General features: G+C 44.5%; 1 protein-coding gene across 2 annotated transcripts in view; it reads right to left on the reverse strand.

Moving 5' to 3' along the window:
• Positions 1-1744: 1744 nt before the first annotated feature.
• LOC146353739 (transmembrane protease serine 12-like) overlaps positions 1745-14669 on the reverse strand; it is a 42766-nt gene continuing 29841 nt past the window's right edge. The window contains exons 4-5 of one of the 2 annotated variants that reach the window (XM_084837198.1): positions 13053-13195; positions 1745-2485 (exon numbers count right to left, since the gene is read on the reverse strand). In XM_084837198.1, the coding sequence (XP_084693324.1) occupies positions 2240-2485; positions 13053-13195 (389 nt within the window). In that variant the 3' untranslated portion in view covers positions 1745-2239. The remainder of the gene's footprint in view (positions 2486-13052; positions 13196-14669) is intronic. The other variant, XM_084837199.1, reaches the window with a different exon arrangement.

Consider the following 14669-nt stretch of genomic DNA (forward strand, 5'->3'; position numbering starts at 1 on the left):
CCTGCTCACCCACCCAGGTCTTGGTTATTTATTTTAAAGGCACAATCGCTATACCTGAGATCCACTGCCTGATCTAGGATCTGGCAGAAACCATGCAACGTCCACAGAACTTAAGATATGCTACTGGCATGACAGATACACTGGCAGAACATTCTGTTGGCAGAGCAATTCCACCAGTGGAGAAATGCCAGTGGAGTGGCCAAAACGGGGCTGAGATGTGGGCAGGACAGTGGGGCATAGGAGAAAGATACACTTGTGCCAAATCATATATCCTTTAATCCAGGCATGGAGAACCTCTGTTCCATGGGCCAAATACAGCCCACAGGTGTTCCCCATCCAGCTGGACAAGTTTCTTTTTCAGGCCCCACTTCACACTCCCTCTTCCATGCCTCAGCACTCAGAGGAGAAAGGGCTTATTTCTGGTCTGCTGCATATCTGAGATAGACCCTTTCCCCTCTGTCAGGACTGGGGTTCAGGTAGGAGGTCAGAGATGAGCTCTTTTCCCTGCTCAGTGCTGAGAAAGGGAGATTCTCTGAGCATTGGGTAAGGAAAATGCCCTTTCCCAGCTGACTTGTATCAGCTAAGGAGGTGGGGCTGGGAAGTGTGTGAAAAAATGGTGTGTGTGTGGGGAGGGGGGGACATGCTGGCAGTAGCTTCATCCACACTTGAGAAGTGGCTCCAGCCATTGTTGGCATGTGGCCCCCAACATCCTGTTCTGGGGTCAGTTTGGCCCTCATGCTGAAAATGGTTCCCTACCCCTGCTTTAATCCATTGCCATGCGCCTTTCAGAACTTTATGCCACTCCCAGCCCTGGTGTAAGGAATTTCCCTGCCATTGGGCAATATCCAATGGCAGTCCAACGTAAATCAGTCCCATTCACTTCAGCTGGTCTACTCTGTGTAAAAGTACTATTGGGTACTACCCATTGACTTCAAAAGGAGGGTTACATCCCCCCCAATGTCTTCCACTCCACCCATGTTGCCACAACAGAGCATAGGATATGGTGTAATTCAACACCTCATTACAGCACACCACTACCAGTATATACCCTGCCCAAACACACTTAAGAGCTCACAAGGGGAAACTCTAGTGAGATGGAACTATTGGGGAAGGGGCACTTTGCATAACAGGGGAACACTCCACAAGAAAGGGGACATTTTTGTAAAACGTTTGTCTCCTGAGCACACATGGGAACTTATGCATGTTGTTAACACCTCTCCTCCTAAAACCTTAACAGGTACTGCCTCAGGACTCTAGGCACAAACACCCAACAGCAACCTTAGTTCCAACAATTGGGGATGCCAGGGCAGAACATGCCACACATGTGGCAAGGGAAGGGGGAACACATGTTAACTCCCATATCTCCTCCTGATCTCCTTTGCCACGTATAAATATATGCCTTGTCTGAATTGTATTGCTCTAGCACACTCCCCAACTACTACAGATATGATTCAAACCCATCTGCATCATTTTGATGTTAGCCCCACTTGTGACTGTAATAATTTTGTGCCAACCTGTACAGCTGCATAGAAAAGGAAAATATGATAGGAGAAGCAGCATAGGGAGAAGCAGCAGAGGGAGCAATTATTGATACTGAACTTTCTAATACTTAAAGATCAAATTCTTCAAACATTGTGGAAATACTTCTGGGCAACTCTGTGCAGGATGATTGCTCAAAAATTAATTATTTATGGTTCTCAGTTGGGAATGAAAGACTGAAGAAATATTACACTGAAATGTCAAACATGATCTCTGCATTCAACTGCAATGTATGTTTATTTTTAAAAAGCTACAGGAAGTATGGCAACATCATGTACATTTTTTTCTAGAATATAAAAATATATATTTTGGATAGGATCATTTAATTCTGTAAAATAGTCCTCTACCAAGAGGAAAAACATTTCCATCATATACTAAATTATCATTTTCAGTACATGCTTTTTCATATAAAAAAGGTATTTTATTTTAATCCATTTTGAACAGTATAATAGACATTAATAGACACAATAGCCCATCAATATACATCTGTAAACAGAACAATGCCTTTTAGATTTACATTTTAAAGTTATGGATTAAATATGTTTTTCAGCCTAGTTTGGGCAAAGTAAATAACAGATTTCAAAGCATTCATTATTGTTAAAATAATTATTTTTGTTAAATACACTTGTTTGCAAGACAAATCAATGTTTAAAAATCACTCCAAGATTATTCCACTTCAATGGAAGAAGAGCTTTCCTCTTCATAGATTAAGATGGAAGGTTACCCATGCCACAGACAAAACAATGAAAATACACTGCATGCTCACAATGGTTGTTCTGTTAAATAGAATTACATGTGAATCTACCCAATGTCTGTAATTAGCCATACGTACGTAGACTCCTGGAAATTTTGGTCGGCCACAGCCAACACCAAAGCTGGTGATTCCTATCAGATAGTATTTGGTGTCATTTGGAAAACTGCACGAGAGAGGTCCACCACTGTCTCCCTGGGAAATGAATAAGAGAAATAGAGTTTTGCTCATGATATTTTGAAGTTTTAGGATGTAGAGAGTGATTTTGATCCAGTCATTTTGAGTTATGCTTGTAATGAATTTTTAAAAGAAAATACTGTTTTCTAGGAAATATACATGAATCTGGAAAGCCTGAACTGGACAATGGTCCTTTGGCAGGTCACCTACAGTACAGTCCTATACATTACTCAGAAGAAAGTTCTATTTTCAAAGGGGGTTACTTCCAGGTAAGTGGGTGTAGGATTGCAGTCTTAGGGCTTCTTTACACTGAGCTTTTACCTGCGATTAAGATTGCTCCTTCACGGAAGTTTGCAGGCTCTTTACATGACGCTGTGATCATTCAAAGCATCTCCTGCATTAAATGCCCTTTGTTCTGTTTTTAAATAGACTGCAGATAAGGAGCTATCAAATTACCTGGTTGTGTTCCACTTCAGTTTCCTCCATGAAAAGAGTACAAGTGGCAAGAAGAGGAGTGAGATCAATGAAAGATAATGGAAGACTCATATACAGGGAGAAGGAGGGGAAAGGGGGTGGGGGAAAAGGAAGCACATGAAAAAGGACGTTGTCATGATCCTGCATTTCAAACAGAAGCAGAAAGCTGCATTTTAAATACAGGATTTTAGGCTGATGTTGAGATGCCCTTACAAAAGTGATCATTAATGTTCTGGGAATTCCAGTTACAGGCTCCTTTCACACCTGGCATTTTATCCCACTACAAACCAGTCCTTTTGATTCCAGATCCTTTCTGGGATTTACACTGGCCCTGTGTACAGGCATCTCATAGCGCATCTCTACACGCTATACCTTTTCAGGGTTGGGCAGAACTGCACGGAACAATCAGAACAGAAGGGGGCTGCTGGCTCCATCCCCCTCCCCTCCCCTCCCCTCCCCTGATCATTGGTTCCTGTAACATGATTGATGGCTCCGCCCCATCCCTCCACTCCTCCACAGCAGGAGGGAAGTCGGAAGCCCTTCTAGTGATTTGGATAGCAGGCTATGGGAGCTCGTCCCCTTCTTCCTCCAAGGGAGAGTCTTCTTGGTGGCTTACCCCAAGGCTGCTGGCGCTGCTAGTCCTCCTCTGCTAAATATGTCAGTGTGTGATGGAATTAAACGTAGTATATTGCTTGCACTACTGAGTTTGAAAGTTATACCAATTTCTGGGTTCCCAACTACAGAAGTAAGAAGTCCACAGGCTTGTATACAGTCAATGCACCAAGCCATTCCTAGCAGCCCCTGCCCCCAGCCGACCACTTCACAGGGGACACCTTTCTTCATTAGACCTGGCTTGCTTCCTCCCACCCCCCATGCTGTTGTTGCTCTTCCCCCTTATTCTGGTTTCCCAACGACCCTGCAAGGTGGGCTAGGAGAAGAGATAGTGGCTGGCTAGGTGAGAGGGAGTACTATGGAAAACCATCTCAGCATTACTGCTTTATCTAAAACAACTCCACACCCCAAAAGGAAACTATTAAAAATGACCATTCCAAGCTCTGCATGATGAATTTATTCAAGGGAGGAGAAAAGGCACCTTTGATACCCATTGAAATCCTAACTGTCCAGCCTTTTTCCTGCATGGCTGAGAAGGGAGACTCCCCCATCCACCCTGGGAGGAAAAACGCCCATCAATCTGGTGAGCAAAAGGCAGAAGCAGCAGTCAGTGAAGTCAGTGGGAGGGGGAGGTTCCAAGTAAATGCATTGAAGGGGATGGGAGACCTTAAGACTGCTAATCTAAGTAGACTTACAATGCACTCCTGTGCATGCCTACTCAGAAGCAAGCCACACAGATTTCAATGGTACTTACTCCCAGGAAAGGAAAGCCTTACAGCCAATGTGTTTACTCAGAAGTAAGCATTGCTGTGTTCAAAGGGATCTAAAGAGCCGTACTGGAATGGGAAAGAGGCAGAAACGGTCACTGGAAGCGGTCAGTGACCTGCCTCCCCTTCCCACCAATTTGCTGTCATGACAATGTCATTCAGTACCGCCCAGCAACACCCCCTAGCACATGCCCACACAAAGCGGGACAAAGTGCCAAAGGAGAAATACACAGGGGAAATGACAATTTCAATCGCAGGCACAGCAAATGCCAGGTTTTCCCCATTCTCAGATAACACGGGAAGAGGGAAGGAAAGTTGTGAGATAGCAGGAGAGCAGCATCAGCCTCTAAAGCTCCTGTGAAAACCAGTGATTAAAGAAGAATGATCCTGCTAAAAAACTCAGGCGTGAAGAGATCCAGTCTCAATAAGCTTATCTTGAAATTCAAGCTGCTGATCTAAAAATATGTGATCTTTCTGTCAGGATTCCCTTTTTGCCCGGCTGAGAACTCCAAGAGCCAAATCAACACTCAGACAAGAGGCTGCATTTCCAAGGCTTTAATTCCATTTACCCTAATGAGGCATACAGTTGCGAATTGCTAGAGACTCACAGACTACAAAAGAAACAGCCTACAGGGAGTTCAAAGGGAAGCTATGAAAGTTGATCTCAGTTTGGGAAAAAGGCGGCAAGCTCTCTTAAGGGGGGGGAGATCTCCCCCTCTCCTGTAACACCTCTAGGCGCAGCTGTTGACGCCGACCCAATCGGGCAGAGCACCGAAGTTCAGCCCCTGCGACTTCCCGCTTGTGCCTGCATCTGCGTCTTGCATCTAAGAGTTCAGGTTCTTCCCTCGCCTCCCCGTGTTCGCTATCACTCCCAGGGATGTGTGAAGGGGGGGAGGGGCTCTCCATGCAGCTGTGCCTCTGAAGCCTGGGAAAGTTCCTCCCCCATATGATGCAGCTCTTCCTCAGAATCTGAGCTACTCTGACACTCTATATGCTCAGAGGCAACCCTGACACTATCTAACATTAGGTGTCATAGCAAGGTACTATGTATGCAGGTGTTGTGAAGATCTTCAGTCTCTTTCAAAATTGTCTCATTTGGATGGAAGCATAGTGGTCAAAGTGCTCTGACTAGAAGAAAATAAAAGAACCTGACTTTTATTTAAAACTCTCCTGCTTTTACCATCTCATTCCTCAGCCACTGCTAAGGTCTTCATTGAAGCATACCCATATTTGGGGATTAAAAAATAATGATTATAAATTTTGATGATGAGAAATATCAGCTCACTGAGTGCAAAGAGGAGACCTGGTGAAGTAGTGTCTCTGCCCCAGTGACAGCAAGGTAAAAACATCAAGGTAAAAAGAAGTGAAGCACATATGCAAGGTAAGAACCAGTGCAAGTTTAGCAACAGAATGAGGCCAGGGCCATCAACCCTTCTTTGCCTTCTCCTAGTAAATAACTTAGTTTTTCAGGTAAAGAAACTCAGTAATACTAAGAAACAGCTTGCAGGTAGAAAGCCAGCAGCAGTGTGGAGGCTCTCCAATTTATTGCACTGGGTGTCACCTGTATGACTCTGCCCACTGGACAGAAGTTGTGTGTGCCAGGTGTAATGGCTTCCTGGGGGGTGTTTCCGCAGACAATGGAAGGAGAAGTGAATGGAGGACTACCAGATTTTTTAAAAGGAATCAGCTTTGCTGCACTTTGGTCCAGTCAGGGCTCCATGAGCGAGTGCTCGGCCCCAGTAAAAATCGCTTCACAGACATACTTCTGTGTGGGGATTGGAGTGAACATCGTCTGACTGGCAGGGGCTGCTCAACCAATAAGAGAGGCTCCCCCCCGGCTCTTCCCCCCCTTTCTCCTTTCCCCCCCTTTCTCCTTTCCCCTGAAGCTCCAGATGCACCTGCATTTCAGGGAACACGACTCATTGAACACAATGGGAGTTACTTCTGAGTAGACACACATATGCTTGTGCTGTGAAACAGTGGGCGGAGAACAGAGGGATGGGAAGCCAGCCCCGTTTCTAACCCAATGCTGTGCAGGATCTTTATAACGAAGGTGTGAAGTAGTTACTTCCTAAGGCAATAAACCAAACAACAGAGAATTGGAGCCTTGAGATTGCACTTTACAGCACTTAAGGAATTTGTGCTTTAAATTGTGCCATTTCAATTGAGGGGATCTCTGTAAATCTCTGTGGGCATTCAGGGGACAAGCCTTATTAAGCACAATGGAAGTTATTTCCAAGTAGATACTCATTGGTTTGTGCAGGGACAGGAAACACACAGGAAACACCCCTTGACCGGGGTCACAGTGAAAGGCACACCCCTTGGCAGGGCTAGCGTATCCAAGGTAAACACGGGGCTTGGGGCACACAGCAAGTATATTATGGAGAACCTGACTTAAGGAAAAGAATGGGACTTTAAGCAGTGTCAGGAAATCTGGTTTTTCCCTGATAAACTCCGTGGTGGCTGCTGGATGGCCACGATGTCATATATCCCTAACAACCTCCAAACACTGCCAGCTCGGAGTAGATCGCTCATAGACACCCCCCTCCCCGGCCCTCCTGTTCCCTTGAAGCCAAGATTGCAGACCTGGAGAAGCTGAGAGAGGCAGAGAGGTTTGTGGACGAGACCTTCAGGGACATGATAGTGGCACCCCAATTCCTGGGTGACAGCTCCCCTGAATTCACAGAGAATGTGGATCTCAGGGAAGGAGTTAGTCCAAGGGAATGGGAAATGATCGCTTAGAAGGTACCCCTTCCTTGGAGGAGGAGCAGGTATCCTCTCTCGCTGGGGATATTCCTCTGGAGGGCAAGGGGCTTGTGGAGATTTGATCATTAGAGACATAGCTGGTTTTGTGACGGGTGTGTAGACTGCATGGTGTGATGGTTGCATCCTCTAGATCGCTTTGTTGGGGTGGAGTCAGTGGTTGTGGTGCATGATAGTACCAATGATGTGAGGAAATGTAGTTGTGAAGTCCTAGAAACCAAATTAGGTTGCTAGGTAGGAGGGTGAAAGAATTTGAATGCATAGATGAGATGATGGTGTAGCAAAGAAGAGTTTAGATTGATTAGGCGATAGGAACATTTTGGGACAAACCAGGCCTGTACAAAAAGAACAAGCTCCACTTGAACCAGCATAGTACCAGAATGCTGGTGCTTAACATAAAAAAGTAGAAGAGCAGCTTTTGAACTGAACCCTGGGTCAAAGCTGACATGAACTGGTAAGCATCTGGTTTGGGTTGAATCATCCCTACAGAATGAAGGTTAAAAAGTTTCTAATTATCCAAATGGGGAAGTGGAGGAAATAGGACATGAGCATATGGTAAAACAAAACCACTAAGAGGCCTAAGGACCATAGTGGAAAATGCACATGCCAGAGACATCTGGAGAGGATCACCAATAAAGAATTCTTTAAATACATCAGAATCAGGAAACTGGCTAGGGAGGTAGTTGGACTGTTGGATGACAGCAGAGTTAAAGGTGTATTAAAGAAGGATAAAGATTGTGGAGAAGCTGATCAAATTCTTTTTGTCTGCCTTCATTGCAAAAAATGTAGAGCAGATACCCATGCTTTTGGGAGAAGATTCAGTCTTCTCCCAAAAGGGGCTATGACCCCCCGGCAAAGGGGAAGTACAAGCTGAAGGGGCAGGATTGCAGCTTGAGATCGATAGGCATATGGTCAAGGAACACCTCATTACTTTGAATGAGTTCAAATCTCCAGGGCCAGATGAACTGCATCCTAGAGTAATAAAGGAACTGGCAGAAGAACTCTCAGAACCGCTGTCTATTCTCATTGAGAAATCATGGAGGACGGGGGAAGTGCCAGATGACTGGAGGAGGGCTAATGTGGTCCCTGTCTTCAAAAAGGGTAAAAAGGAGGAACCTGGGAACTACAGACCAGTCAGCCTGACATCAATCCCTGGGAAAATTCTGGAGCAGATGATAAAGCAATCCATCTGTAAGCACCTTGAAAACAATGCAGTGATTACTCGAAGCCGACATGGATTTGTCAAGAACAAATCCTGCCAGACGAATCTGATCTCATCAAGTTACCTCCCTTGTGGACTGTGGGAATGCTATAGATATAATATACCTCGACTTCAGCAAAGCTTTCGACAAAGTGCCCCATGATATCCTGATGAGCAAACTAGCTAAAAGTGGGCTAGATGAAACAGCTCTCAGGTGGATCCACATTTGGCTACAGAATCGGACTCAAGAATGCTTATCAATGGGATCTTCTCCCAACTGGGGAGAGGTAACAAGCAGGGTACCGCAGGGCTCAGTCCTGGGCCCAGTGCTCTTCAACATTTTTATTAATGACTTAGAGGAGGAGGTGCAGGGAATGCTAATCAAATTTGCAGATGACACAAAATTGGGTGGGATAGCTAATACTTTGGAAGACAGAAACAAAATTCAAAGTGATCTTGATAGACTGGAGCGCTGGGCAGAAAACAACAGAATGACATTTAATAGGGATAAATGCCAAGTCCTGCACCTAGGAAAAAGAAACCAAATGCACAGTTACAAGATGGGGGATATGTGGCTCAACAACACTACAAGCGAGAAAGATCTTGGAATTGTTGTAGATCACAAGCTGACTATGAGCCAACAATGTGATGTGGCTGCAAAAAAGGCAAATGCTCTTTTGGGCTGCATTAACAGAAGCATTGCTTCCAAATCCCGGGAAGTACTAGTTCCACTCTACTCAGCACTGGTTAGGCCTCATCTGGAGTACTGTCTCCAGTTCTGGGCACCACACTTTAAGAAGGATGCAGATAAGTTGGAGAGGGTTAAGAGGAGGGCAACAAAGATGATCAGGCAACTGGAAACAAAGCTCTATGAAGAGAGACTGAAAGAACTGGGCATGTTTAGCCTTGAGAAGAGAAGACTGAGGGGAGATATGATAGCGCTCTTCAAGTACTTGAAAGGTTGTCACAGAGAAGAAGGCCAGGATCTCTTCTCGATCATCCCAGAGTGCAGGACACGGAATCATGGGCTCAAGTTACAGGAAGCCAGATTCCGGCTGAACATCAGGAAAAACTTCCTGACTGTTAGAGCAATACGACAATGGAACCAATTCCCTAGGGAGGTAGTGGGCTCTCCCACACTGGAGGCGTTCAAGACGAGGCTGGACAGCCACTTGTCAGGGGTGCTCTGACTTGGATTCCTGCATTGAGCAGGGGGTTGGACTCGATGGCCTTGTAGGCCCCTTCCAACCCTACTATTCTATGATTCTCAGCCTGAACTGCGATTTTCAGGAAGGGAGTCTTAAGAACCAAGTCAAATAGTGGTGACAAGAGATTGGTCCAGATGGTGTTCATCCTAGAAATCTTAAAGAACTCAAATGTGAAATTGCTGATCTTCTAATGAAAATATGTAAAACATCCCTAAGACCAATCTCAGTACCAGTGGATTGGAGAGTGGCAAATATAACACCAATTTTAAAAAGGGGATCCAAGTGGAATCCTGGAAATTACAGGACAGTTAGCTTAACATCTGTTCCAGGTAAATTACTGGAAAGTGTTTTTAAAGATAAAGTTATCAAGCACACAGAAGAACAAGTCCTCCTGAAAAAGAATCAACATGGCTTCCAGAAAGGCATGGAAGGGGACACTGTGGCCCACTGGCCTAATCTGGCCTGCAAAGGTTCCCAATCTAGCCCGCAGAGCCTCCTTAGATTCCTCCAGTGAGCAAGACCTGACTTCTGGAGGGATCCCCATTGTTACTCCAATCTCAGACTGGAGATAACCATGCGTGCGACTGGCATGGGACTCGGCTGGCACTGGGAAGAGCAGCAGCTCTTCCCAGTACTGGATTTATTTATTAACAATATGTATATACTGCTCCCTATCTAGAACAGATTTTGGAGCAGTGAACACAAGAGATAAAACAGTAAAAGGATTAAATGATTAAAACACCAGATTAAAATTACGCTATTTTAAAAAAACAAAATACCAATAAAAACCGTGACTGGTTTTTTAATCACCATGACTGGTGATTAAGGAACGCCTCCTGGAACACTGCTGTTTTCAGGAGGCGCTGGAAACAGCACAGTGTTGGTGCCTGCCTGACCTCCAGGGGCAGAGAATTCCAAAGGGGGCCACCACACTGAAGGCTATTCTCCTGGTGGACACCATAGGTCCATGTGGAACCACCGGGAGCATGTCCCCTGGATGGGGGACAATGTGCACTGTGTAAAGCCAGTGACTCAGCCTGCACTAGGAGAAACAGCTGCTCCTTCCTGCACCACTCGAATCCCTTTCTACATGCTAAGAGGCATGAAACTGAGAATGCACAGAGAAAGGCACTATGGGCAAGGAAATGATATAGGGAGGCATGGCCATGCCCACTGACATAATTTGGCCTGTGGAGGGCCTGGTGAAGGGCAATTCAGTCCCCCATCTAAAACTGGCTGTCCAGCCCTGCGTGTTGCAATATCCTGTCTCACTAACCATTTAGAGTTCTATAAGAGCGTCAATCAATATGTGGACAGGGGTGATCTGGTAGACTTTGTTTACATATTCCTAAAGACTTCTGTCAAAACTCCTCGCCAAAGACTCCTGAGCAAACTTAGCAGAAATGGAGTAAGAGGAGATCAGTAACTGGTTAAAGAATAGAAAGCAGAGCGTAGGAATACATAGCCAATCCTTGCAGTGGAGGGAAATAAATGGTGGGGTCCCCCAAGGATCTGCACTGGGACCGGTGCGTTTTAACTTGTTCATAAATAGTCTGGAATTAGCAGCAAGCAATGAGGTGGTTACATTTACTGAAGACACCATGTTATTTAGGGTGATTAAAACAAAAAGGGATTGTGAAGCGCTCCAAATTTCCGGGCAAATGGGCATTGACAAATGTGGTTCAATGTAAGCAAGTATAAAGCGCTGCACATTTGGGCAAAACATCCCAACTTTGTTTATAGTCATGGTGGGCATCTCTGCATCAGTGTTTTGTTGTGCATTTGTCATTCCTCAACCATGGAATTTTTCTCCCACTTTACCCATACTATTTCATAATGGGGAAAATGTGCTATTTTCACTTGTTGTGCCATGAAAGTGCCAGCCTGTGTACTTGTGCGATGGAGAAATTAGGCACTGTGTGTGGGCATCTGCAGGGGTGCAGTTATGATGAGGATAGCAGTGATGACAATGGGGTGGGGGTGCCACCCTGCTGTGCCTGTGCCCTTCCACCTCCGCGTCATTCATTACTGTTTCCTGGCAAAGCGGCACTGCATTAGTATGGCATGGCTGAGAACACAGATTGCTGGGTTTCCACTGGGTGCTGCTCCACCTGCCTGCAATGTCCGTGAGGTTTCTTGGTGGCACCAGAAAACCCTCGACCTGTTTGACATTTGGGAGGAGACAAAAAAGCGAGCGAAGGACAGGAGTGAAATGGAACAAAGCTGTGCTTAGCTCCACATCTTGGGGATGCCTAAGCAGATGGGCAGCATGGGAGGGCTGTGTGTTGCAACAGCCTCGACTTGATACAGGCAAATGTGAGCACATGCATGCAACCCCTTTCCACTCAGTCCCCTCTATCTCCTCTCCCAGTGTATACAGAAAAGGGAACAGCTTGCTTTTACGGGGACAGTACTGACTTACGCACATGGGGAGGAGACTTCTGTAGTTCCAAAGGTACAGTGGATTGTACATAGAAGTTGCTGAGGTAGGGATTGGAGGCAGTGAAAGTTCATGGTGAGAGGGGGGAGGTACTACCCCAGAGGGGGTGGACAGGGGGCATAAAATGCTGCCGATATCCGATAACATCCTGCCAGGCTCCACCCACCAGTGTAAATGGCAGGTAGCATTATGCAGTAAGAAAAAACAGCTGTGTAAAGAGCTGATTTAAAATCCCGCGAAGAATCTGGAAGAAGCAGTAAAATGCGAGATAAAAGCCTCACGTGGAGAAGCCTGGTAACTGAGCCAGTGGGGACTGATGAAGGAAGGCATCTTTGGGTTGTCGTGGAGAGCTCAATGAAACTGCCAACCTTGTATGCAACTGCAGGGCAACCAAAATGTTCAGTGAGCTGAAGCAACGCCCCTATGAGGAAAGGTTACAACGTCTGGGATTGTTTAGCGTAGAGAAACGGTGAGGAAGCAGAGACATGATAGAGCTGTACAAAATTATGTATGGTGAGGAGAAAGTGGATAGGGAGAAGTTTTTCTCCCTCTCTCATAATAATAGAACCCTGAGTCATCCCATGAAGTTGAATGGTGGAAATTCAGGACAAATAAAGAGTACTTCTTCACACAGCACCTGGTTAACCTAATCTGCTACCACAAGATGTAGCTATGGCCACCAATTTGGATGGCTTTAACAGGGGATTAGACAAATTCTTGGAGGATAACACTATCAATGTTACTAGTCATGTTTGCTATATACTACCTCCTTTATTAGAGGCAGTATTTGTGTACCAGTTGTTGGGGAATATGACCAATAGGATGCCATTGCACTTATGTTCCATTTGTGGGTCCCCCACAGGCAGATGGCTGTCCACCGTGTGAAGAGAATGCTGGAGGAGACATGCCTTTGTTCTGATTCAGCATGGTTCTGGTGTTTGTAAATATGAATTTATGGTATTCCTTTAATTTTATCATGATGCTGCTAATATCCCATTCTACCACATACAATAACATCAGCTAATTTCTATTTCCCAGCCTAACCAGGTTGTTGCTACTTTGATTAACCAAGCAACAACATGACAGGATGTTTTGGCAATATGTTTTATCTCCATCTTACCTGGCAACTATCAACATGTCCACTTTCAGAGCCAGCACACATCATATTCCATGATACTGCCCCAGCATACCAATCAAATCTATTACAGGCATATAGTGGAAAAATGCTGACTTGAGCTTCTTGTAATATATAGTTGCCTCCTCCTGTAATGAGAATACAATATATTGCTGGAAGTATGCCTGCATTTTTTTAAGTTATCCAACATATAAGCCAATCTGCACAACTGTTGGCACTTGGGAGCGCTTTTGCTGCTTTCTGAGAAACTGCCGTATTTGTATTGGCAAGAAGGAAATCTCTCAAAAACGATTTGTCCAATGCCCACAATTTAAGAGATTTAAAAAATCCTTTACATTGAAATAAAGGGCAGTTGAATGACTTGTGTTATTAAACTTGAGCATAACATGCCCTAGCTAGAGGGTTATACAACTGTAACTGAGGAATAAACTGAGTCTATAAGATACTTTACTAATGATATGCAATGAAGTTAGAATGCAGATTAATTTTTCCCAGATGAATTTCTGACACAGATGAGGCAAATAATATCACTTTACTTATATTGGAACAAAATTATATTGCTGGAACAGAAAAATGTGGCTGTACGGATTACTATCTACAACTACTACATGCAAAGGGGTGAATTTTGGACGCTTTCAGAACTTGCTGCCTATGCTTACTCCTGAATAATCCAGTCCTTATGTCTGAGTATATATGCATAAACTGGATTGTTGTACTGTGCTGATTCTCACTGATACTTCTGAGCAGACGCAAATCCTACTTTTTGTGCAGGTGAGGGAATATTGTTAGCATTATTATTATCCCATTCCACCCCACCACACACAGCACTGCAGGCATATTCTCAGAATGTCTCTTACTGCAAAAAATGATTTTGTGTGGCTGTGTGGATTTCCCACCCTAGGGGGAAATCCACACACACCTTTGTACTCATCTTAAAGTCATTTGATTATTTGTGCAATGGGAGTTGTTGCTAGAACAGGAGAATATTTATTTATTTATTTATTTACAACATTTGTGCACTGCTCCACATGTAAACAGATTCCGGAGCAGTGAACAACAATATTATTTATTTATTTATTATTTAGCCAAAGCTCTCTGGGCAGTTATTTTTTTTATAATCATATAAATTAGGCTGACCATATTTCCTTGAGACAAAAACGGGATATTGGGATGACAAAAATGGGACGGGGTTATGTAATATTCTGTATTCATGAAAAAGTAAGACGATAATAAAAGTTTTATTACATGAACATATTGAGCTAACAATTATTCTTCAGTGACAGAACTCATAAAAATTTTTAGGTAGACGTAGAGGGGACTGTATTTCACCGCTATCATACCATGAATATTTCTCCGATGAAGTAATCTTACGCAGCAAATTTCAGTCTTTCAGCACCTTATCAATAGCCTGTTGAACCGAAATATGAGTCTGAAAAGTCCGAATCAAACTGAATGTAGGGCAGAAAGAATCTCTATGGGCGGAATGATGGTAGAAATAACAGTAAGACTCACCCTCCAGGCTCCCACACGCTGAATGGGGCTTAGCAACCGCCTCTTGAATTCCCTGCCACTGCAGACAAGCAAGGGGGCGATGTCTGATCG

This window comes from Heloderma suspectum, chromosome 2, assembly GCF_057233095.1.
Source record: "Heloderma suspectum isolate Gila_16-S chromosome 2, 16-S_ref, whole genome shotgun sequence".
Taxonomy (NCBI): Eukaryota; Metazoa; Chordata; class Lepidosauria; order Squamata; family Helodermatidae; genus Heloderma; species Heloderma suspectum.